The sequence below is a fragment of the Labrus bergylta genome, chromosome 4, assembly GCF_963930695.1.
Source record: "Labrus bergylta chromosome 4, fLabBer1.1, whole genome shotgun sequence".
NCBI classification, from domain to species: Eukaryota; Metazoa; Chordata; class Actinopteri; order Labriformes; family Labridae; genus Labrus; species Labrus bergylta.
Genome location: NC_089198.1, coordinates 21702428 through 21728397, shown reverse-complemented (window position 1 = coordinate 21728397; position 25970 = coordinate 21702428). Strand labels below are relative to the sequence as shown.

Here is a 25970-nt window from a genome sequence, read left to right as displayed (position 1 = left end):
ACAGGTTGCCATGGATACAACTATTAGCTCCCGAATTCTGAGTTAAAACAGAGCCCTTAAGGGACAATTCCTATATTTGAAAGACTTTTTAGACTGGTAGGCTGAGATGTCACAAAAGAAGGTAGTATTAGTAACAAAATGCCCCAGTGGATCAGCAGTCACGCCATGGCTAATGTAATCCTTTCAGGCAATTACAGACAAAAAGGTTAGGACAAAAAAAAGAGTTTCTTTAGTTACTTACAGACTCAGATTGTATGGTGTAGGGTATGACAACAGGTCGGAAAACACAGGAATTCCTCTTTAAAAAACAAATGAAAGGATTTTCATAGTGACTTATTTGCCGGTCAATTAAACAGAATTTAAAATTCAGACTAGTCGACCATTCTTAAGGTAAGTTAAGACTCAGAAAAGTCAAATTGAGCCTGATTGATTGATTACGGCTAAACATGGTCAAAAACAATATTGCTTCAAGTCTATTTGATGTTTGAAACAGTTCATCGCATTCCTCAACAACAAAACCTATGACTACTTTAAATGTCGCTGAAATGTGTGGCACTTTGCTACGTGCGTTTCTCTGTGCGTAAACAATGTCAAACTGGTGAGTGGCTAACGTGAGCAGTGCGAGCATCACTATCCTTTGGTCCTCAATGCAGGTCAACATCCAAATGCCTGTGCTGAATGTGGTTACACATTGCTCCGGTTGAGTGGTTGAGCTGAGGGGGGCGGAGAGCAGGCTCATTAACCAGAGCTACAGCCCCTAGTAATTCTAGTGAGGGTCACAACTTTAAATCGTTTAGTCTTCTAATCGCGCACATCCCTAGCTCTGTATAAAACCTCACTAAACATTACTGAAAGTGTCCTAATGCAGCGACCATGCCAAAGGAAATGTGCTATGAGAAGCTGCTGCTATCTAGACTCATAAAAACAAAAAGGACTGATGCTGTGTTAATGACAGTGAGTGAGTGTGTCTGTGTGTGTGTGTCAGTCTGTGTTTGTTTGAAGGGTCAACTTGGGACAAAGATTAAGAGCTATAGCAATGAATATGACAATGTAGTGCCTGTAGGCATAAAGAGAGAGAGAGAGAGAGAGAGAGAGAGAGACATTGACAAAGACAGAGAATGAGAAAGTGTGTTTACAGCAGAGGTAGTGGTCCAGGCAGTCTAAGTGGCCTGGCTGGCAGGCCTACCACCCCACTCGCGGATAAAGCCTAGTCATTAATCACAAGCCTGTGGGATCGTCCCACTGTAGCAGAATACTGGGTCAGCTGGAGCTCCTGCTGTCAATCACCACTGAAACGTGTGCCTGTGTGTCTGTGTGGGACTTTCATGGAGCTGTGGGAGTGTGTTTTTTGATGACAATGTGCCACTTTGCCTCCAGCTAAAAAAAGCATACAGTACTGAAGAATTAATGCATTAATGCAAGCACCAGCGCACAAATGCTAGACGTCATTTACATGAAAAGCATATCGAGTCATCCGTCGGGAATGAAAGCAACATTTTCTGCCCTAAAAGCTGATGCTTGATATCAAAAAATAAAGACAAAACTAACCCAACACGGTGATATTCTATGCACACAGCCCTGCGGCATCAGCAGCACGCGCCAGTAACACTAATATCCCAATATTAAATAGGAGACATGAGGATGACAAGGGGGCCAACGGACACATATTCAACCTATGTTTGACATGTCCAATTTACGCATATGTCAGAGGTTAATAGACGGTTATTTCCACTCGATACTGTAGATCTTGTGGTTTTAGCTGTAGTTCATTAGAATGTGCTTCACAAAAGCACATGCAACCAACTCAAAACATAACAACATAGGTTATGGTGCATTGTGTTGGACTTGTCCTATCTAAATAAAAGCACATAATAAATCTTTAAAAAAAATTAATAAAAATAAAAACAGGTTAATCCTGGGTCACAGGACAGAGATACGGCAAAAGAGAGCTCACCACATACGTCCTCATAACATCAAGTTTTAGGACTGAGAGGTCAAAGAGCCTGTGTAAACTCTAAAAAACAACAACAACAATTACTGAAAGGCCAAAAACGACATGAAGCCGGTTTAAAACATGATGGGATATTTCAATACTCTTTGCCATTCTGAAGCTAAAAACATTTTTGTTTATTAAGAGATTAACCGATCATTACGCACGTGACGCTGGCTCCTCGGTCAGCTCTGTCAATAAGGGGAAAAACATGATGTAGTGGGAAGTGTACCTGTCCAACAGTGTTGAAATATACACCATGCATTGATAATGTAAGTCCATACATGTAAAAAGTCATTCAAGACTCAACTTCAGCATCACTGGTAATGATCTTAAAATGCACTTAACAGACAGGTTGGATTACCACAACTAAACTAATATCGATGTTGTCAGAATAATCAATACATATTTAACAGCATAGTGCGCTCAACAATCACGATCCAACCAACACTACAGTTATATTCTACATAACGGTTTGTTTAGCAAATGTCATCATGTTTTACTTCACATACTGCACATTTTTTAAGAGACAAAATGCTGGAAAAAACCTGCGATGTAATGACTTGAATAACTCTTGCTATAGTCTCAATTTACAAAATCTAAACAACACATATAGTTAGAAAAAAGTTTAGCGGCAAGACAGAATGAAAAATCAGTGTTGCTGCAGCATCCCTAAATTCTATGAGTGATAGACTGAAAGAATTCACTTTAAAAGTTTTTAACAGTCAGGTGTGGAGGTTTGGAGGTGTGGAGGTAAATCAAAGGCTGTTTAAATGTATTATAATATAGTTTGATAAAATAAGATATATAAGGTTATTATTTTATGGAAACAGTAATTTGATGATTGATTCTGAACAACAGATTTACCAAAATGGTGCCACAAAACGTTGGCAACTCTTTTTGTCCTCTGTATCTTCGTAATGTAAGATTTGAATGTAAAAGTTCTCCAGTTTACAAACTAAATCAAGCTGCAGCTCCACACTCTCCCCTCTCGCAGCCCCCTGGGTGAGACAGCAGTCATATTCTGTCGGTCAGCCTCTACACACCTGCATCCCCAGCTGGACCTCTACTCTCCTCCCCTCGCTTCCCTTCCCCCCCTCTACTCTACTGTGCTCTTCTCCCAGCTGCCCAGGCTATTTATAGGCCCGGTTTCATTTCCACACCTGCAGGGAGGCAGAGTTGTCACAGTGGGCCCACAGAGCCTCTCTGGAATGCTGCATGGGAATGAAAATGCACCTTGCTGATGCAGGAACTTATTCTTGTCACTCTTTCCCGGCGGACTCGCATGATATTGTTTGCTTGTGCGTGTGCTGTGCAGTATGTGGCGCAAAGATAACGGGTTAAAAGGAATCCGTGTAAATGAGATTCCCCAGTGAGCCGTGTGAGGTGGAACAACATGGATTAGACTTTTTGAATCAACACATATGAGCAGCCGCACATTGTTGTACACCGGCTGGATGTGATATCGTTTCCTCACTGAAGACTGCATGGACATTACTCCTGAATCACTTTGATTAGCTAGCACTAGCGAGGTAATACTAAGTAAGTGCAAAAATGCAGATAAGTTGGTATTTCCATCCTGCTTTTGTTTTTTTTTCCTGTCATGCTTTTCTCTCTGGGCGTAGTGGGCTGAGGATCCAGTCAGCGGATTACATTATCAGTCTGACCTAGTTGCCAGCTATCTCCTGAGACCTGAGGAGCCAGGCTTTCTGCACAGCCTTCCGCTGCTACAACACGCACACTGTGTAACTTTAATTTATCAGGGGGAAGAGGAGGGAGAAATGTGACAGGTTGACAGTTCTCTTTGCCTGCCACTCCGAGCACTCCCTCTCCCCACAGCGTGCCGGTAAAGGGTCCTCGCTGTGGATCAGTGCATTACCGAGAGTGACTTTTATTCAGCGCGCTGGAAACTCATCAGCAGGGCCGGAACCCTCTTATTAACGTGAACATTTAAGGCCAGACTCGCCGAGAATTGTGAGTTAGGTTGTAGGCTAAGAGATGACATTCCGCATTTTCTTGTTAGAATTTTTGAAGGCAATAGAAAATCAAAAGAACATAATTCAAGTATTTGATACCGGAAAACTGATCCATTTTCTTCCTCTTCTTAGGAATACGGCCCCATCCCGGGCAACAAGTGCTCAATTGATTTAATTAAATCAATCATGTCGCAATTAGTTCAGGAAACGCATAATTTAAGAGTTCAAAAGAAACCATTTGGAGCTGCTATTAAAAAAAGCACAAAGGACTTAGAATCATGAAGCAGTTTGCAGCAGCAGAATTTACATCACAGCACACTCCGTCATGTGAAAGGCAGCGCGGCGGCGATACACCGCGAGAACAAAAGAATGGACTAATCAGCCTGTAGATTGAAAAAAATAAATGAGATGGGGAACAAAGGGGAATTGTAGAAGTGATTCTGTACTACTTCACAATATTAAACCTTATAAGAAGAATATATTTTATTTTGTCACAGGAGACATTGTAGTTCTTGTGCTCCATGCTGGGTTTAAGCAAGGTCCAATATGGCAAGCCACACTAATTATTCACCTGTTTACATTTAGAATCTGAACCTGACACTGTAAAGGTAAAATCTGGAGTTTTTTGGGGTCACAGCTGTGTTCCCCTGTTGGAGAAAAAATAGCCAGTATGTTTTTTCTGTGAACATTTTGAGGGGGGGGGTTGGAGGTGTGGAGAGATGTGCTGCTGCCAGATTAGACTCCAGCCTGTGCCAAGGTTATAAACAGGCTGTTATCAGGCCTCCAAACAGAATAATCCTCCCTGTATCAGCGCCCAAACATATGGGGCCACACAAAGCAGCAGCAGCCCCTGACAGACACCCCCCTTTTAATTACACAGAGGAGGGGGACAGGACCTGCCCCCCCGCACACACACACACACACACACACACACACACACACACACACACACAGGCATGTGTGTGTGTGTGTCGAAGAATACATTGGGTTATAAAGGAAGCCCACATGTAGAGTTATATGAAGCTCAAAGCTTCACATTTCAGATATTGTAGATTGAATCTGAAAGGATTGATTGATTATATGAATGAGAAAGAAAATAAATAAAAATTCTCGTTTTTGAAATCATTTTTAGATTTTAGATGCTTTACTTTTTCTAATATGATAGTAAACTGAATATCTGACTTACAAGTCCTCTGATGATACCACCTTTGTTTCTTAGAAACTGTATGACGCTTTTATCTAGTTTGTTGTAAAAATGAATGGTTCAAAGAAAAAAAAAGATTGCCATGAAGAAAAACAGAAATGACTTACTGGGATGTTTTCTGAAAGACTCACATCCATGGTGACATTTTGCATGTGAGGATTTATATCTTTATAGAATTGATGTGAACCTTAAACTATTTTCTTAAATTTTATAGAACAAAAATATGACGATTGCTCAATAATGACATCAAGTGCGAGTTGCAGCTAGATAATAAATCTAGGATAAATACAAAAACAATGCAGGCAACTATTCCAAAAACAATTATTTTCTAAGTTGTTTAATCTAATAAAAGCATGTTAATCCACTCCGATCCCGTCGCAACCATCGGGAGCCTCTCCTCCCATCTGAAAGAAATAAATTCCTCCATCTTTTATATACTGCAGACAGATTTTAAAGTCTTGTTCAATAAAGTTTAAATGTCACAGAGGTGTAATAACGGGGATCATATAAACGCTGGGCTTGGAAAAGCTATGCAAAAAAGACGGCGGCCCTTTCCTCTTGTGCAATAAAGTTTTATTTGGCTGGATCGGCCAATAAAGCGGGTTTTGAAGCTTGTCAATGGGGAGTAATTGGTCCATTTTACAGGAGCGATCATATTTCTCGGGAGCTTTTTTTTCTCCATGCAGCGTGAATGAGTCTTGACAGCGACACAAGGAGGATCTTCTTGTTAAGAGATGTGACTCCAACACCAACCTTCGACTGTAACAGAAGGACATTATAAAAACAACAAAAAAAAGGAACATCTGGAAAAGCAGCTAAACGATTCCGCAGGATGAATATGCAGGTCTGGTTGTCTTCTTTGAGGTGCCTCGTGCAGGATGGCGATACACAATAACAGTGCATGCTTTTGGCAGCAGCAAAGCCCATTTCAAACCCCCCCCCCCCCCCCCCCCCCCCACATACACACACACACACACACACACACACACACACACACACACACACACACACACACACACACACACCAGACAGCAGAGAGAGTGTAGACCTTAATGACGTCCAATCTTCTCTGTCACGCCGGGCTGGAGGCTCACCGGGGCAAAAATCGACCGACAGCTCAAAGTGCTGTTAACCGGGTTTGAGGAGTCCTCGCTGATGCACAAAAGCACACCTTTATTTCTACCATAGGTGGCAAAAAGCACACCATCACTGTCTTTACACGCAATTGAAGTTTAGACACTGTTGCTGCATATAGAAAAACAAATAAACACGCTTCCTGAAGCATATTCTGTTTGCATGCAAAGCTTTTCAAAATAAGATGTTTTGCTCCAAAGATTATTTTCCCTACTAGAAAAAACTAGCAGCTATAATGTTTCCTCGTATTATCTGTAGTAAGACATAAATGTCAAACAGTGCAATGATTTGTAAACAAAACCAACACAGACCAGAGCCTATGATCACCTCAAAGAAAATAAAAAGGAGGTATCTTCATTTTGCCATAGACATTCCATTGCTTTGAAATCCAAAGGTTTTTTTTCCCCGTCTGCATGCGTTTCAAACTATCTGTCTGAATTCAATCTCTCTTTTGATCGGGACTTGAGTTTTGAACTATAAAGATATGTGTTACATTGCAGCTTGTAACATAAAATCTAAGACTACAGCTGTGATCTTTTTTAATTAATCAAAGTCAAAACTTACCCCAATGAAACAAAGGAGTAATCACTATTTTAGCCTCAGAGCAGTTTGATCTTCTGCTTTTTTTTTTTAAACCACTTTTTCGCCCAATAGCTGAAGTGTATGACAACTCAAATAGCAAAGGAGGAGTGAAGGAGTTTTGTTTTTGTCATCAGGTCTAGCCTTGGCCTTTGATTCGATTTCACAGCTGGAGAAACGTTCAGTAAGGAAATGTGAATTCAGCTGTAAGCCAAAGTGTCAGCGTCTATCATTCCAGTGAAAAAGGGACCCAAAGTAAAAATTAAACACTGGTGCCTCTATGGAGCACCGCTGAGAACAGACAGACAAACACAATGAGTGTCTCCACGTCCCCGCTCTGACAGGAGATGCCTGCAGAGTTGGGGTAAACGGACGGCTCGGCGCGGCGGCAGCGGCCCCTAATGATCTCCCCTCTGTTTCAGCGGACTGAGAAAAAACCATTACCTCCCGCCACATTACCCTGCCATCCCTCACATGGTGGATGGCTCCTCTCTCCCATGAGCACCTTGCTCCAGTTATGGCTGCCGGTGCTCAACCTCCTTACCGCCTCTTCCTCAATCCCCCTCCTCCCCTCTGAAAGCCCCAGCTCTATACATCACATTTAACACTTTGACACTAACAGTCTATAATGTTTCTATTCTACAAAATCACTCTGCCAAGTCCAGGATAGCAGAGCAGAGTGTGAGGAAAATAAATACCACTCTCAGCCGCTGGCGTTAAATTCTAAAGGAAAAAAGAAAAAGTATAAAAAGAGCCTCTTATACACTCGTCGGCACCTGAGAGGTCTTCTGGCTGCAGCGGAAGTGAGGGATAATTTCAATCAATATTCTTCACCTGACAGCAACAGCTCGCACTCAACACACGGGATTGTCTGAGTCGCATAAAGAAGCCATAGAACCATATTTTTCTCAAAAGAAGTCAACACTCCTCGCAAGCACTTTATAGCTAAATGAAAAAAAACATTTCACTGCATTAAATTATTAAAATCAAAAAGTGGCATGAATAAATAAAACCAGTCTGAATAAGTGATGTGACAAGAAAGACTTGAGGCATGACCTTTTGAAAGTGTCTCAATGTGTCAGTAGGGAGGAAGAGGGGACATACTGTAAAGTGAGGGCAACAATGAAAGAATACAATTATTAAAAAGGGGCTGAATGACAAAAAAAAAAGGTTTAAAAAAAATAAGCTCATAAAGGAAACATGTTGGCAATATAAGACGATTCAGAATCAAAGAAGCAGAAAGCGCCCACACATCATTGCATCACAACTGTTCCTTTTGTCTAACCCTTTAATACAAGTGTGAAGTGAAAATCCAATCTTTTCATTCTCTCGGAGGGTATTTCATGTAAATAAACAAACATTTGCTCGACCTCGCTGGAGTATTAGCTTTAATGTATCGTCAGCAAGCCGGGCTCTGAGAGGGCATTAATTTCAATTCGCCGATTTAAACACTCCAGTTTGTCGCAATCCTTCATCGCGGTGCGCCACCAAGTCAACACACACAATGGGCCTATTTTTCAATCTAATGGCGTGGCTTACTCGCCATTAGTGGAAAAAAAAGAGCTTTTGCCTTTGAACAAGCCACTCAAATTGTACGCCTGCATTTCAAACTGAATCTGAATAATTAATTTGGAGTTAAAACAGACATGAACCCCCTTGCAAGAACTGGGTTGGGGAAGGGAGCTAGAAATATATATATTTTTTTGCCCCGAGGCCAGAAGATCTCTCATCTTTCAAAAGCTGGAAAAATCAAGTGTTTGAGGATGGAGGGTGTAATCTCCAGTGAATCTAATGAAACAAAGTAAAAGATAACGCCACATTTCATCACATTGGAGACAGAGTGCTTCCTCTGGCTCGCCCTTGAGGTGGCAGGAATCCATAATCTGAGGAAATCATTCTTTTTATGTAGTTGAGGTATCACAAGCCCCTGTTTGACCCGACTCTCAAGACAATTGATTTATGAGCCGAGACGATCCGAGACTTCGAGCCAAAAGTCTACACCTCTCCTCAAATTATTTCTATTGGGAGAGCTTTTCTGGAAAAAATATTTCATATGACAAATAACTCTCAAAAAGCAATTTAGATGTGATATTACATGGGCTATTTTCTTTTAATGACTCTTTCTTTGTTTTAAAGACAATACCCAGTGCAAAGATATGTCAACCATTGATGTATAATGAATGTAGTATTCATAAATATGACATCCCGTATCAACGACTGTTATTGCAATTTCACATATTTAAAGCCCTGCATCCTCATTTATGTCAAATCCTAACATTTCAAGAAGACACGTCTCGTTTCTGGCTCGTCCTTGGCCCATTCCTTTGCAGTGAGCTTGTCTTTATTATTTAATTAAGCCACTACGGCCGTTACATTAATAATTGAGTGTGAGAGGAGACCCAGGGCAGCCGCAGGCTCCAGCGCGTTGGGCTTCCTGGTGAGGAGTGTATTAAAAAATGTGTGTGTTTATGTCCCCAGGGCGTCTGTCCTGGCTGCATAAAATTGAATTGGTTATATCTAATATATCATCCCCTAAGGGTGGTGGCTGGGTGGGTGGCTGGGTGGGTGCGTGGGGAGAAGAAGAGAGGAGCTGGGGGGTTGGATCTGTTGGGGGCTGAGATGGTCACATCCTGCCAGCAGGGAATGAGTCGGGGTCTTAAAGATGCAGAGAGACGCATGAGGCCGTGACGTTAATGTCCCTCAGAATCAAATCGATGGCTGACCGAATTCTCAGCATGCATGGCCTGAAGCTAGGCAGCACAAGACGAGCCCAGAACCAGATTATACCCACTCGTTACTGCGCTCTTTGTTCACTTCTGGTGTCTGGTGATGCATTCAGTGCAGCAGTAAGAATGGGTGGAGGATTGCTTATGAAAACGGATTACAACCAAATACAGGCGAGGTGAAAAAAAAAAAAAAAAAAAAAAGCTTATGGCATTCACATAGATACTAAGAGGATGAATGTTGGTGACAATGTGAGCGTCTGAATGTAGAAGCAGGAAAAACATCACTCATGATCCTCTTCTTTCACACACTGACTGCAAATACACTCTCTCTCTCCCTCTCTCCGGCTTTCTCCACCTCTCTCCTCTTATCTGCTTCTCGCACCATCCCCCACTCCCACCTCCACAGCTCGGCGCCTTTATCCAACTCTGCACCTTTAAGGCCTCCAGACTCCAGAGGAATGAGCGTTTTAACACCACCATTAAGGTCAGGGCCTAAATTATTGATCTGCCACCTCTATCAGCATAACGGTCACGTAGCCAGTATCACAATCTAACCCCGCCGCCCTCGGCCAGCTCGCTGCAGCTCCCTCAATTAGGGCGAGATTCTCATTACAAAGAGAGACAGCGAGAGTGAGAAAAAGAAAGGTGGAGGAGGAAAGAGGAAAAAGAGAGAGAGCGAGCGAGCGAGCGAGAGAGAGGTCCATTTCAGGCGGGGGGGGGGGGGGAAGGGGGACAGCAGGCATTCTTTACACCCACCCTTCTCCCTCCTCCTCCCCCCTTGAAGTCTCCCATCATCTCCCCAGACAAGACCCAAAGATGACAGGTCTTATCCTCACCAAAATGCGGGCGATAAGGCAGCTGTAAAAGAATAATAAAAGAATAATGCATGGAGGATGAAAGAGAGATGCAGACAGGGAGTGAAGCAAAGGAAGGGAGAGAGGCAGGCCAGGGAGGGGGCAGCAACATAAATAAAGATGCAGCACAGTTCTGCTGGATCTCCTAATGAATTCGGAAGGTCCTGGATCAATAACATCAGCGCTCTGACGACACATCACAAATGCCAAAGGAGCTCTCCTCCTTGAGCCCGAGGAATAACAGACATTTGGTGTACACTTCTGCTCCTGAAAATGACTGAAACATGCACCAGAAAAAAAATGTCTCTTTGCAGATTGGGTAAAACAGAGAGAGAGAGAGAGAGTGTGTGTGTTTGTGTGCGATGTTTGCTGCTGCGAGGAGCATCAGGAAGCAGGAAGCAGCCTTGATGCTCAGTAATGGGGATGATTTCCACCTTGGAGATGCCGTGATAGTGGCTGTGCTATCAGTGCTATTAGTGATGCTGATGACAGATGGTTTCTTTGTCTCTACTTAGATTTATTTTCGAAGCTGTCAGACAAAAAAAGACCGCGGGTACATCATTACCCAGTACAAATAGCTCGGAATGAAGCCACCCCTGACATGACGGTCAAACTGTTTGCCGTACTAAAGATGTACGAGTGAAAAAAAATAGAGAGGATGCTGGAAAATAGTTTTTGGCAAAGAGTCTCCTAGAGGTGGATCAAAGCAGACGTTGACTCTGGGTCTCTGAAAACGTGCCCTCTCTCCCCGTTCGCTCATACACAATCATGGCCTAATGGCATTCCATTAACATAATTGCCAACATAACTAGTGTTCCGTGTCTGAGAGCCATTCCCAAACTACAAGGGGGGGGAAAAAAAAAACAGAAAGACGAGAGGAGATGAAACCGAGCCAAACTGGGACCGTCCCCAAAAACATATTGTGGGTGTTCAAGCTGGATCTCCTGCCCCTCCTCGCTGGCTTTTCAAAGCAGCAGCAGCGCTTTGTGGAGACCCCCTGGGAAGACTCTGGCATCTCAAGGAATGTGATGCCAGAGCATTTGTGTGTGTGTGTGTGTGTGTGTGTGTGTGTGTGTGTGTGTGTGTGTGTGTGTGTTGAGTGTTCGAGGGCACACACGCACATGTTTGTATGCAGCACAGATAGCAGGTGGAAGAGCAGAGCTTCCTTCACATGTCGTTCGCTGCCTCGGCGTTCAAAGATCCGGGCCCCAACGCACGCTTCACACCAAACACAACCTGCCAGATGAAATGAAATTCCCATTATTTTTAATTAATCCCTAATTAAAATATATTACTCCACAGATTCCACAAATCTCTCTTAATATGCAAATGTGGCCAATTCAAGGATATTTACATATCATTAATTAAGGCAGGCACATTCTCTTAGTCTAATGAGCTGTGGCCTGGGTCTGCCAAAGAAAACTAAATGCCGGGCTCAGGAGTGAGTAAGCAGAGCCACAGGGGGATGCCCGCTCTCTGTTGAGTCAGGAATATCAGCCGTAAACGCTGCGATGAAGAAGACAACAACAACTCTGCTAGGCTCTGTAAAAAAAAAAAAATCCACCCTGAGACACTTAAACATCATTAAAATCTGCCACCTGCGGCCTAGCTTTTTTTTCCCCCTTTCTTCTTACTCCTGAGGATGACCAAAGAGGAAGTAACATCACGCTGAGGTGTTTCCTGTAGAGCTATGGAGCGGTCTGATATGATATCACTGTCACTATCACTATTACTCTTCAAAGAAGGCAACTGGATCATGTCCTCATCTCTGTAAAGGGTGCCGAAGGGACTTGTGAGGGTAAGGAGCCATAAACTGAAACACATGTAGACAAAGAGAGCCGAGTGTTAGACCCTTAACGTCAACCGGTTTGCTTTTTATTCAACCCTGATTCAGGAAAATCATCCTGTAAAAATTACAACACACTCTCTACGGCTACAAACAAAGTGATGCAATTGTTCCTCTTAATTTGAGGTAAACAATGTTTACAGTCTGCAAAATTACATTAGAGGATAAATCATTTCTAATGGCTGCACTGTTTCCAAAAAATATATATTTTGATCACTTTACATTTCTTTGAGCTCTGGCATGTCTTGTAACATTGGAATGATAACTAGAAAATGAAACTAGAAAATTCAGACCTGGGGGGTTTGAGGTGAGACTTTGGCACAAGTGATAAAGATATTACAAAATCACATCTCTAAATGCAAACTAAAGATGCATGGATCTGATTATTCTGTAGTGGATTATAAATTACAGTGGCTTTGGGTAGTTTGGCAGATACTGATGATGACAGCATTAGGATTAGCTTTTGTGCATTAACTGTGTGGAGAAATGATTAGGTTGGTGTTTTTTATATTTTGCATAGCTACACCTCTTTGTGGATATTGTAGTCAGCATTACAACAAGCTGTGTCATAAGCAGCATCTTCTTATAGGTGATGCTTTAGAGTAATATGGCCGCCTGCAGGTTAACGCTAGTACATATGAACCACAATTAGTTTGAAAATGTTATGTTTAATTTTTATTTCACTGTGATCATATTACAGCTATGGTTACTCTGCAGATTCAAATTAAAAAAAAAACATATAACTAGCATATGAAATGTAATGCAATGTTGAATTTGTACAATCAAATTGTACGTGTGGATCCCAACCTGGTGGTCTCGTCTCCTTCTGGTCTTTAAAGTGACAGAAAGGCTTCATATATCTAAACGTATTTCCCCCAACACTTGGTCCAATCTATGCTTCATGTGGTGTGAAATAGTCACCAACTTGTTTTCTTATTGCAAACAATTATACCAATCAAACAAAGAGAATCATTCACATATGCAACATGCGAACATGTGTGTTAGAAGAAGACGCGTACTTTATTAACGAAGGCAGAAGATCAGATATTGAAGCAGTAAATAAAAGATGGCATTAACTAAAATAAATCCATCAGTATAATAATCCAATATAGGACATTTTAGCTTGTTATTGAGTACCTTTTATGGTATTTTTGCTACTTTTGTCTGAGTTTGTATAATACTCCATCACTGCAGATTGATGTTACGGTATGCAATGAAGTGAATACCTGATGGAGAATCTTTCATTTACTGTATTTTCCGTTCCTAATGTATTAACTGCGGTAAGAGCTTCTTTATCATTAAAGTGCTTAAGTGGAGTGTATCCAACCATTATTGCATAGCTGTTACATGGATACCATCCATGAATATCATGTTGTATGAGGTGATTTGAAGGAGAGTGAGGGAAATGAGGTGGGGGTGAGATGTACCTTGTCCATCTCCTTGTTCTCCCCTTTCCAGCTGCTCTAATTTGACACCTTGAGCATTGGCTGGGGGGGATGGGTGAGGGGGGTTTGGGGGTTAACTAGGTGGGGAAGTGCAAAGACCCAGCGGAATTCATTAAGAAAAGACACCCCTCTGTCCCTTCAACCTCCCTCCAACGCTAATGACATCAGAGGTTAGTAGTGGGCAGACCGGGCAAAAGATGGGAGGAGAAGAAGGGGGAGAGATGCATAAATTAGTCATATTTAATAGAACGTTACTTCCCATGCAGCAGCTCACACGAGGTTCTTTGCACTAAAAAAAAAAAAATCTCACTCAGGCCTTGTTTTCCCGGTTTGTTCCGAGTGTATTTCTGCATCCTTTTAACATTCACACAAAATGAAAGAGGCTTCAAAAGCTGCCATCTTGCCTCTGACAGTCCTAATGCACTATGATGACACACAACAACCAACTGCAGACCTTTGAAAAACCCATTTATGCCACACTTTGTAGGTTGGATGGAGTGCAATCAGACCTTTTTCAACATTGTGATTACCGCGTACTGGCACAGTAATCTGCGGCTGAGGAATTGGCTGGCTAATGGCCGCTTCACATCAGCCATCTATAGGGACCTCGCCGACAGGTAAAGTGGTAGTTGCAAGGTATTGAAATGGCCAGTGCCATCTGGGATGAAAGAGCTTTTAAAAAAAGTATTAAGAACTTTTTTTTTTTCCTCGAGAAGAAGAGGAAGAAGAAGAAGAAGCCCTGTGTGTGTGAAAGATGAGCAGCTTTATCTGCAGTCACTTAAAACATCAAACACTTCACTTTTCCTCACAGATGCTCCTGAGCTGCTGCTTGATTTTGGACCTTGAGAGGAACAATTTTTTTTTTGTTGTTGTATCAAAGCTGAGCTTAAATTCTCTCTGAAACAAAGTCCTGAGACCTTTCAAATGCTTATTTCCATTTATCTACCACTGACACATTTCATGACGTACTCCCTGGCAAACTATCTGACTCATAAATCCAATTCAAGCCTATTACTGGAGAACTTTTAAAGCTATCCTTCATTAATGTTAATGGGGTTTTTTAGTGGAGGCCAGTGGTGGTTAGGACTACATGGCTGCTTTCCCAAGCTTGTTTAACAGGCTCCAGACAGAGATGGATGCTTCCTGCAGTCCGATAGGCTCTCTGGGCAATCTATCACCCACAGGACCCACCCACAGAGCTGGCGTTCCATAACAAAGGGCAGGCAGGGAAGCTCCTGATTGACAGCTTTATGTGTGCGGTGGCTAGTCAGACTGCAGAGAGAAGAGACTTGGTATGTGTTTCTGGCCTCAGTGCTGGCCCTCTTTTCTGAAAATGAGTTGTAAAGAACAGAAACAAAATAATGAGTGAGCTGGGGAATCAATCAATATGCCGACACATGAGATAAATGAGAGAATCAGACACACACACACACACACACACACACACACACACACACAGAGAAAAACATCCCTAATGCTGCTGAGTAGGTACAAAACCAATCAGGCAAATGAAGCTGCCCGAGCAACGTAAACTGTGAATGGAGAGCTGTGTTAAGACATAAACAGTTATTATCATAAAGATTATTACCCTTACACCTTCAGACTCACTAATTAGAGCAATAAACAGCCACATTTTTAAATGTATGGCAAGAGCAGGCAATAAAACCTGCTGCAACATGTAAATACAGATATGGCACGCACAGAGACACACTTAAAGGGATAACACAGGGATCTGCACTCGCTAAATTCCAGCTCGCAAACATTAAGATCTGCACATACACATGTAACAGCAGAGAGTGCTTTGCTGCTGCCACAGCTGTAATCATTTTACGAGAGGCCACAGTTCCTCTCAGGCTGCATATATTCTTGAAACGCAGACAAAAAAGGAAGAGAGGGGGGAAGGATGTTTCAGAAGACACACTAAATTTGGACAGTAAGTAGTATCACCCCGTCGGCGCGGTACACCGCACATTCGCAACGCCCCATTTAACCGCACACGGCGCTTCCCTCTACTGCCTTCATTTGCATACTTCAGCGGGGCCCTGACGGATGAAGACGGATGGGGCAAAATCAGCCTCACTGAAACAACTGTTTTATCAAGGTTAAACTATCCAAGAAGCTCTTAACCCCCGAGCCTTTATCACACTCCAGCTCTCCCAATATCAATCTATCAATATGATCTTATCAGAGGGGAGGGGGCCGAAGATGCTCTTCATAAACTCAAGTAATAGGAACATAAAGGAATTTTATGTGTTTAGGGGAGGAGACTGCTAAACACGGTGCTGAAGGACATGTCCAATAAAAACAAGCTACAAGGTGGTGCCAGCTAGACAAATAAAATATAATAAAAGAAGAAGAAGAGCAAGCCCGCCTGGAGGCGTGAGAGCCAGCCGCGGAGCCACGGGGGTCGTCGGTTCAAATCTTGTGAATGACTGGTGAACGCATGAGTAAGAGACACCGAACGCCTCGTATTAAAAAGCGAGGCTGGGAGTGAACTTGAACACACACAGACACTTCTCAGTGAAGGTGCCTTTTTATCTGAAAGCATAAAACTATACAAGTCATCTGCCATATTTATAACAAGTGTCTGCAGCTGGGTACTGCATGTGCGCCCAGTCACTGCTCAGATAACGGACAAGACATAAAGATGCTCTGGCAAAGAACTGAACAGCAAAACATCTGATTTAAACTTAAAGACAACTTGTTTTTCAAAATAAAGTATCTTATCTTTTAAAAATGTCTTATCCGTGTTTACTAATTGCTACAAATTCAATGTGGATTTCTCCTACATTTTCTCAGGACAGTTCCATACAGTACATGTTCAATGTGTAAAAAGAGAGTTCTTGTCTCACCACTCTAAACTAACTCACTGGATGTTCTGTTGTGTGTACATAATAAACAGCATAATGTTTGCATTTTAATGTGTGAGTTTGTGCTTGTTGGTCATTAGCTACAGACTGTGCAGCTACAGAAAGCATCTTGAGATAACATTTGTTATGAATCGGCGCTACACAAATAAAGATGGATTGAGATTCTCAAATGTAGAGTCTACAAAGAATGCCCTTTAAAAACCCTCAACATGAAATGACTATATCAATATCTTACCTGTCACTTCTTCTCTCTCACACACAAACACATACACAAGCATTAATGCAAACTAACAGACAAACATGGATGTCCATAAAGTGGAGATACAAACCAGCACAAAATCCGCATTTAAAATGTCATGCCATGAACAAAATTTTAATTTATTTTATTCAATTTTCAAACGTATATGTTTTAATGACCTATAACCTCTGAAAGGTAACAACGCAGTATTCTTAGCACATTCAGTCATCCTGGATAACAAACAGTGCAAACATAGTGACAACATTTAAGGAGCTAAAAAGTAACACCTTTCTTTTGCATTGCTTCAGCATGAATTTGTGCAGTGTTAGCAAAAAAAAAGAAATGACGGTGTCAAATACAATACTAAGTTGTAGTTTGTCACATTTCTGTTCTTAATAAATAAACTCATTATTTCAGAGACTTCTGATAACTAGCCTTCTTAGTGACAAACTTTCACACACAATAACAACCACTGATAACACCTTTTTTTTTTTGCAACTAAACCTGCACACACACAAATACAGTATGTACAAATCACAAGGGCAAAGTGCCTTCTAACTTTCTGATCTTTGAAGGGTAAAAACTCTGTTAAAAGTGGCTCTGTAATAAATGAACAGAAGTATATAATTTGCTGATTATGCTCAAGTAGAAAAAGAAAATGACAGCAATTAACATAATTTCAGTCGGAGTTAACTGTCCAGAACTAACACCGCAAAGGCAAGCTGGCAGACAGACGGCGAAGAGGAAACCCACAGCTTTCACTCTTTGGGTTACGATATCTACAGCTCAGGAAAGCAGCGAGGAGGCTTCACTGTGTTATCAATCCTGATTAATGTCTCTGAGAGAAATAGTTTACCTTGTTTGACATCAGAATGAAGGCCACAAGTTCTAGGTTTGTTTATTTTTCACACTGAAAAATATATAACAGTCAAGTATTGAGCCATTACATTTACCATAATGCAGATTTCCCTTTTAAAAAGTCAAAACATGAGCAAGTCAATGCAGCTGGTATTCGTGAAACTCTGCAGTGTTTCTGATGCAATTTCAGTTTTAAAGGAGAATTTTCATGATGCAAGCTGAAACAAATGATAAAAACTTATTGAAGGATCTCAACACTTACAGATTGGCAATGAAAATAAGTCAGATTAAGTCACTCTTATGACAGTTGTGACATGCTTACACTGAAGGCAATCTTTACTCTAACATGCTAAAGGATTGCCTGTTTGTCTGAAATAGATCCAAAAAAATCAGCAGCAGATCTAAGGTCCTTATCTGCCTCTCCGAGATGGTCCTTCCACTTACTGCCAAGCGGTCCGGCCAAACGCTGACCTGTGCTAACACTCGCGCTCTGAGCCTACTGCGCTAAATGCTACCTGTGGTGTCACATCTGCCCTGGGACGTGATCCAAAGCTACAGCACCCTGTGTCTCTGTAGGCTCCGTAGGAATTAGCAGCAAAAAAACCCCAGAGACCGCCTGCCTGTCTATTTTCTGCCCCTCCAACACACACACACTCTGATACACACGCAGACGCTGCAGATACCACACACACACACACACACACACACACACACACACACACACACACACACACACACACGAACTGAAGACTGCCAGCATGAGGCTGTTTGATTTTTGCAGCCACGAAAACAACTCTTTGTGTGGCTAAATTTATCATCGCTCTTCACCACAGTATTTGTGTCTTTCTCAACAGTTCAATATCTCTTCTCTCTTTTCCCTCCATGTGTGTGTGTGTGTGTGTGTGTGTGTGTGTGTGTGTGTGTGTGTGTGTGTGTGTGTGTGTGTGTGTGTGTGTGTGTGTGTGTGTGTGTGTGAATTGTTCTTTGTCTACGCCTTTCCTTCTAGTGAAGGTGCCGAGGTTACCAAGGCTCATCTGTGGCCCCTTTTGTCTCTCACAGCAACGGCAAGGTTTATTAACATAAATTAGAATAGCTCACAGAGAGAGTACCTTGTCGCTATGCGTTACCCACGGCAACCTCTCCTCCACTTTCAATCCACCTGAGCATGTGTGTGTGTGTGTGTGTGTGTGTGTGTGTGTGTGTGTGTGTGTGTGTGCATGTGTTTGGTATGTGGAATAAAAAAAGAGAGAGAGAGAGAGAGAGAGTGCGCACTCCCCTGCATCTAAATGTGAAACTCCTCTGAAAGGAGGGAGACACATCCACACCCATCTCTCCCCCCGTCCTGATTAAAATAAATGGTGCTATCTGCACTGCATGACTCACTACACCATGGCATTACTATCAGTAATTGAAACATCCAATCACTACTGAGCCATCAGCCTCACTGCTCTTCCCCATCTGACTTTGTGGCACCTGATTGAACATCCCTCTATATGGGAAGTAATACAGGATATGGCTGTGAGTTTATATGGGGGAATGCTGAAGAGAGGAGCGAAAATACTGCATCAAGCTGGGTGCAATTCATGTTTTTTTATGCACGATATATGTGTCGGCATGTGGAGGGTTTATTCAAATGTGTGTGTGTGTATGTGTGTCTCCCAGCCTGCTCTCCATCCTAAGCAGATATCCAGGGAGAGTCAGGTAGCCTCATTGATTGGTGTTGATTCCATCTGGGCAGCGAGCAGCGACTGACAGTGGATCTAAGCCGCAGCGAAAGGCAGCCATTAATCTTGGTCCTGTTTAAGCAGCATGTATTAATTTATGTCATTTTTACTAAGTCAGCCGGGGAAGAGCGCTTGCCATTTTATGTTTGACTGTTCATCGAAGTCAGGTGGTGGTGGTGGTGGTGGTGGTGGTGGTCTGCTTAAGTTACATTTTGTGATATAAGAAATTATATGTTTCTTCAGCTAAAGGGAAGGGGGGAACAAAAAGTGTGAAGAATGACAAACTAAATAGTGTGATTCAGAGGTAGTTAGAGTACACAGTTGGAGCCCAGAGAACATATCAGTAATAAGATCTTCAGGTGTACAAACGCCATCATATACAGGTCTGCCGCTCCTGCTGCGTGAGGCAATTCCACAAGACTGTTGAAAATCCAATCAAATCCTAACAGCACCAATAAGAAAAACAATGGCAGAGGCAATTGCAGCTGCAATAATGTCACCAGAGCTGTTTTGCAGACACTAAAAGCAGCTCCGGAGACAAACATCTGATAAAAATAAAAAGAAACTCCACTCCACCGTTGAGCAAATTTCCTCTCTAAAGCCATTTTATATTCGATAAGTGAGAGGGCATTCTTAGCGTAATAGATCCGAATATGATCTGTGTCAGAAAAATAAGAACACAGCCTCCTTGTGTAAAAGGCCTGGATGCACAGAGCTCGCAGAATCAGATAACCAGACTGAGGAGTGCAGGAAACAAACTGAAGATAGAGAAGGGAAGCATCCATATTCCTGATGAATAGGTGAGCTGATAGATCTTGGTTCCTCTGTCCTATTTTTTTCCATGAAGGTGAAATGTGAAATATGTATGCCGAGGGGGAAAAAAGGTATCTATAAAGATGACAATCTGAACTGAAAAGCAAAGTTTAATTCATTTAAAGGCTAAAAAGCGATGTAAAAAAAAAAAAACACAACTCTCAAACACAAGAGACACACACAGCAACCCAAGCCTGCACACAAACACACTCCCTGGCCATACGTCCACATGCAGAATATGACCATCCTACAGCCAGATTTGTTATCACGGCTAATTACTACTCCCACCTCAGATATACAGGGCTGTAATTAGCCTCTTAAAACATGATTAACATGTCTCAATTAAGCCAGTCAACATTTGCATAATATATTAGCTATCCTAATTGGCAGTGAGTTTATATCAGAGGACAGGGAACAGCTAAAACACTGGCTGTTGCTTCTGATAAAGTGGTGAATATAAATATGAATATAGAGGAAACATCGGCAGGGGGTAAAATGGAATCTGATCTATTTATGTTTGTGATAAATCCGTTAAAGGGAAAGATAAACTTACAGCAGCACATCCTTGCTCCGACTACTTGTAAGAATATATTGCATGTTTGTTATTCTTCACTTAGAGGAATGTTTCTGCTAAGTGCAGGACGAGCTTCCTCTAAGCTTGCAAATCAAGACCCGGCAACGCTTTCTCAGGAAAAACTTCACTCTCACTTGGAAGTTATTTATTCTAAGTCATTTATGAGGGAACAGGCAGAGTCCTGTTCGGCCTTATTTCCGTGGAAACTAAAACATGGGGGGATAAACTGCTGCTTCGGCACTTCCAAGCCGGGGACAGTTATACAGTCTGCCGGCTAGCGCGGGGAAAACCAAGGACATAGCCATTAGTTTCAGGACAGCGCCACATTGGAGACTAATGCCTCCATCTGTCACTGGAGATGAGAGGAGAGTAACAAAGAGAGGCAACACTAACCCCTGAACTCATCATGGACAGCCGTGTCAATTAAATACTGAAAAACAGCAGCACTGGGAGCCATAGTGACCAGTCTATCCACTGCTTCATGGGAGCTCAACTGGTTCCTCTGTCAACGTTTAATGTTAATGTCAGAAAACGCCATAAATATAGAGGTTTGACGTTTTATCACCACACACCATTACGTTTGGTTCAAGGCCGGATGATTGATTCAGAAATGGATTAGTTCATTTGTTACTGCTTTCTTAACGCATGTTTTGGTTATTCTGATGTTTTCGTATCTTTCTTAACATCCACTTTTTATCATTTCTATTTGCCCTTCCCTCTTTCTAAAACTACACCGTAAATTTTCATTTTTGTTCAACTTTTCTGTATTTAATCTATCTTTTTTAATAAAGCTTGAAAATTATTTTTCCACAGTATTCAAATTTGATTTATTTTTTCAGCCAATTTTAAGCAATAACTTATTATTCCAGCTTTTACAATATGTATATTTGTTGTCTTCTCTCGGTTTTGTATCAATGTAAATTACAATAATTTGGGTTTCGAACCGCTAATCAGATAAAACAGGACATCTGAAGGTGTGGATATTGCTATTTTGTCAATGGTTTCCAAAGAGCCCAACGGAGAACTCATTTGAAAAGATTCATAAACTATGAACATGGAATGGCAATAAGTAGGCTACTCAGTCTGATAAAGCCGCACTACTATTGTGCATTTTGTTCACCTTCAGATTGCACTTTTCCACTTTTCCACTCAGTAGAAATCCTTTTTCTGATTTTACTGTTCAGGCTGATGATGATGCCTTTGTATATTGTGTCGTTTGTATTGTGTCCAATTTTAACTGTTGATGCTGTCCTTTAGTATTGAGTTCGTCTGAGTGGTGCTGCTGCAAAAACAAACTTCCCCTTGTGGGACAATAAAGGGAATCTGAATCTGATATTTGTTAGCTACAGCCCTACCAACATAGCAATTCCAGGACGAAACAAATACATTGCTGTTGTGCTAATAAAGAAAGCTACTTGAAAGTGATCAGATAAACACCACCACTGTGCATTTATAAACCATGGCTACATGTCTCATTAACAGTTGGTAGGCAGTTAGTAGGTCCGTCTGATGCAGCAGGTTTCCAGCTTTGATAAGTACAAGCGGTGTAATGCATTATCCGTCTGATCACATTAGTCATGCAGGAGCTCTCCATCTGACCCGGGCCTGTGAGGGGGGTAATGTGAGGCTGCTGTCACACACAGAGAGAGAGTGAGAGAGAGAGAGAGAGAGAGAGAGAGAAAGGCCTGACCAAACAGTCCCAGGCCCATCAGACAGAGAGACACATGTAGAGAGAGAGAGAGAGAGAGAGAGAGAGAGAGAGAGAGAGAGAGAGAGAGAGAGAGAGCATGGGCCTGAAATCTGACACCCACAAACACTGACTTGGTGTCTGGCTTCTCTTACTTAGTCAACCTGTACGTGCCAGCTCCCCTCGCCGTAATGGTTCCACACAAACAAAGACGCTCTCCCGGCTCTCTTCACAGGATGTGAAGCAGGAACAGGGAAAACAAATTCTAAGTGCTCTCAGGAAATGTAGAAACAATGATGACAGTTTTTAAAAAATAAAGACAAGAGTGGAGGAGGAGGTCGGGGTGGGTGGGTGGGTTGGGGGGTGCCGGTAGTGAGGGCAAAACATTTCATGAAATATAACACTGGTGACCAAAAGGAACGTCTGTAAGTGGTAACACAAGCCTCCAGCGTTAGTTTTCCATAACCCAGCATGCGAACATGAGCTTGTTTAAGCTTGCTAAATACTCTTCTAGCGTGACACTAGGCTCGACCCCAGCACAAATATACTGGGAGCAGGGTTGGCATGGGGCGGGGTTATCAGTTAAGGCTTGCTCTGTCCCCCTATCGGCATGCACTCCCGCCTTGTTTGTCAGCTGCTCGCCAATGGACGACTCACTGCTGCAATGTCCCATGCTGCCGCTGTCAACACTAACACCACAGCACTGATATACCGAGTGGCACACGTGAGTGACTACATGCAACAAATGATGTATGATCTGAAACAATGTTTCAGTAGAAGGTTGAAGAGAAGAGTTTTAAGAGACACTCTGACTGCAACAATGTTAAAAAAAAAAAAAAAAAAAAAAAAAAAAAAAAAAAAAGAAAGCGAGGAGCTGACTCTTTGTAAAGAATATAAAAAAAAGGACTTGACAAATTACAGGCTGTACTCGGCTCGCATACACTGCACTCAGCACATTTGGCTGTAAATGCCATGCTGAAGGTTTGAGTCATTTTCTCTGTCACTGCAGTGAAAGGATTTTCAGTTTTGTCTGCACAAACCTCCTATGGGTGAAGATGAGCTGCAGCTCAGCTCTTCAAACGCAGACAGGGAGGACATAGCCAGGCAGCCATTAAGAGTTGATTCCATCATGACTTGCTTTGGCATTTCTTTACTTTAAAAGTTTTTTTTTTTTTTTTTGCCTTGATATTTAGAGCTTACTGATTTGATGTTTTTTAACCACACTTTGTGTTAAAAACAACTTAATTCATACAGAGAAGATAAAATATAAACCGGGGCCGAATCATGATAATTTCCAAACTTGGTCGTGAATAAAGAGAAAGAGAATTCGCAGGCAGGGGGGGGGGGGGGGGGGGGGGCCTCACTCGTCAGAAGCTCTGTGAAAATCCCCGGTTGCCAAGAACGGTGGGAGGAGAGGAGGAGAAGCAGGGGGAGAGGAGCCAGGAAAAGGTCCAAGTCACTTTGTTCTTCTTTTTGGAAACGAACTCTGGTTGAACTCAGGGAGACGCCAGACAGTTTACAAAGAGCCGGGCATTACTCTCCCACTTTTCCAAGCCTGGCAATTTAGAAACAGCTCGGGCCCCAGCCTCCTTTAGCCTCCTCCTCACAGACAAACTTTAACATTTGAAAATCTAGTAGCAATCTTAACAAGTCTGCTGTTGAGTCTTTCTACTTTCTTTTCATTTGTCGTTTTTTTTTTTTTTTTTTGAAGCAGAAACGTGTGCCAAACTCTGAGTCATAAGAATGAAATGTCCTGGATTAACAGCTCGTGTAAAATTAAGAAATATGCTTAAGCCTCCAAAACCCGCCCTGTATTTATTTTAAACTGTCATGGGTGTTAAAGCGACCCCAGCAGTTAAAGTGACACAGCTCCTTCAATAACCTCAAAGACAGCCTCAAAGTAGTGTTCAGAGATAAGGCTATATTGGATGTTTGGTTTTATTTCCTGCCTTGAAAAAGCCTCCTCTTAAACAGTGACATCCTTCAGAGAGTATCAGGCTTTCACCGTAATATATGGTGCTCCTCTTTTAATCTGCTGTTAACAAACCAATAATTCACACGTTCTTTTTTTCATGAGTCTGACCCTGGTGGTGAACATAAACAGAAAAATCAGTCTGACCTGCCTCTGCATTAAAAAAAAAAAAAAAAACCCAGCTACACGACACAAACGCCATCACACTCAGCCAAGGAAAACAGAAGAGAGGGTTGAGAAAGCACAGCCACAGAGAGGCCCAAACATCGGCATGAAAACACTCCAGAGCAGTGACAGCACCTCATCTGGGATCAGGGCTGCTAACATGCACGCTGGGTGACTTTTGTCAGGGAAAACTTGTCATAAATCACACACACACAAAAAATCTGCAAAAACTGTACCAACAGGAGAATGTCACCACAATTGAATCCGTGTTTTACACAACTAACATTTTTTTTTCTTTAAATCAAAGGGTTTTCAAGAATGATTTTATACTACAAAAGAGAATACATGTTGTGCTACTATGCTAAGAATATACGATTGGATCATGAAACAGACACTTTTTCATCAGTATCAGTAAGCAGTGCAAGCTTTGCACAAAAATCCAGCTCACAAAAGAAAGGATAAAACAGAAACTCACCTGTTTTCTCCTTTATTTCACACAAGACGTTGAAGAGAGCAGGTTTCATTCTGTGGCAGTTCAGTGCATGTTTCCTAAAAGGAACAGAGGACACCACTTTTCACACTAATATTCAAACAAGTGGTAACAGGAACAAAGCCCTTTTAAAGAGTGGAGCGTCCTACAATAACGCAAAATCTGTAGGGAAATTATATTTCACAAAGATTTTACTTCTGTTTCTAATCTAAGAGATTTGTGTTTTTTTTATATATATATATATATATATATATATGTGTGTGTGTATAAAAACATGCATGAGTTTTTAGACAGTAACCATAATCCTAAAATGAAAAGGCTGTTGCCACGATAATTCACAATGATGGACTTCAAACCTTTGCAAACCCTCATTTTTCCTATTAGTAACAGAATCCAAAATATACATATACAACTTTAACATGTCTCATATTTTTTTCTCTATTATTCTTGGTGATTATAATCATGATGAAATGCAACATGTTACTATAGCTCAGTATTACAGTGAAAGCTCCTTTGCAACATGGTACAAGTGTCTGGGAAACCTCTCAGCACTTTACAATCCTCTGAACAGATCGTATGGCTCTCCATTAGTCATGTCATAATTCATAGTTTGGATGAAAAATATCAAGCGAAAAGTTGTTCTATGAGACCAAATATGAATCGTGACAAGTTTTTATGGCTTTTTGTCGCTTTCGCGCAGTCACGGCACTTCAGTGGGCGTAATTGCTTTCATTTACAGGCAGTCTGGATACAAACCAGTGTTATCATCTCCCCCCCTCCATCTCCAATAACATTTTCTAACATTTCCGCTCTACGATTGACACT

General features: G+C 41.8%; 1 protein-coding gene across 4 annotated transcripts in view; it reads right to left on the bottom strand.

Annotated features, from left to right (window-relative positions):
• pbx1a (pre-B-cell leukemia homeobox 1a) overlaps positions 1 to 25970 on the bottom strand; it is a 45706-nt gene that overhangs the window by 18973 nt on the left and 763 nt on the right. For all 4 annotated transcript variants that reach the window (XR_010666342.1, XM_065954070.1, XM_065954071.1 and 1 more), the window contains exon 2: positions 25131 to 25204. Coding sequence is in view for 3 of the 4 variants with exons in the window: in XM_065954070.1 (XP_065810142.1) it covers positions 25131 to 25204 (74 nt within the window). In the remaining variant the exon portion in view is untranslated. The remainder of the gene's footprint in view (positions 1 to 25130; positions 25205 to 25970) is intronic.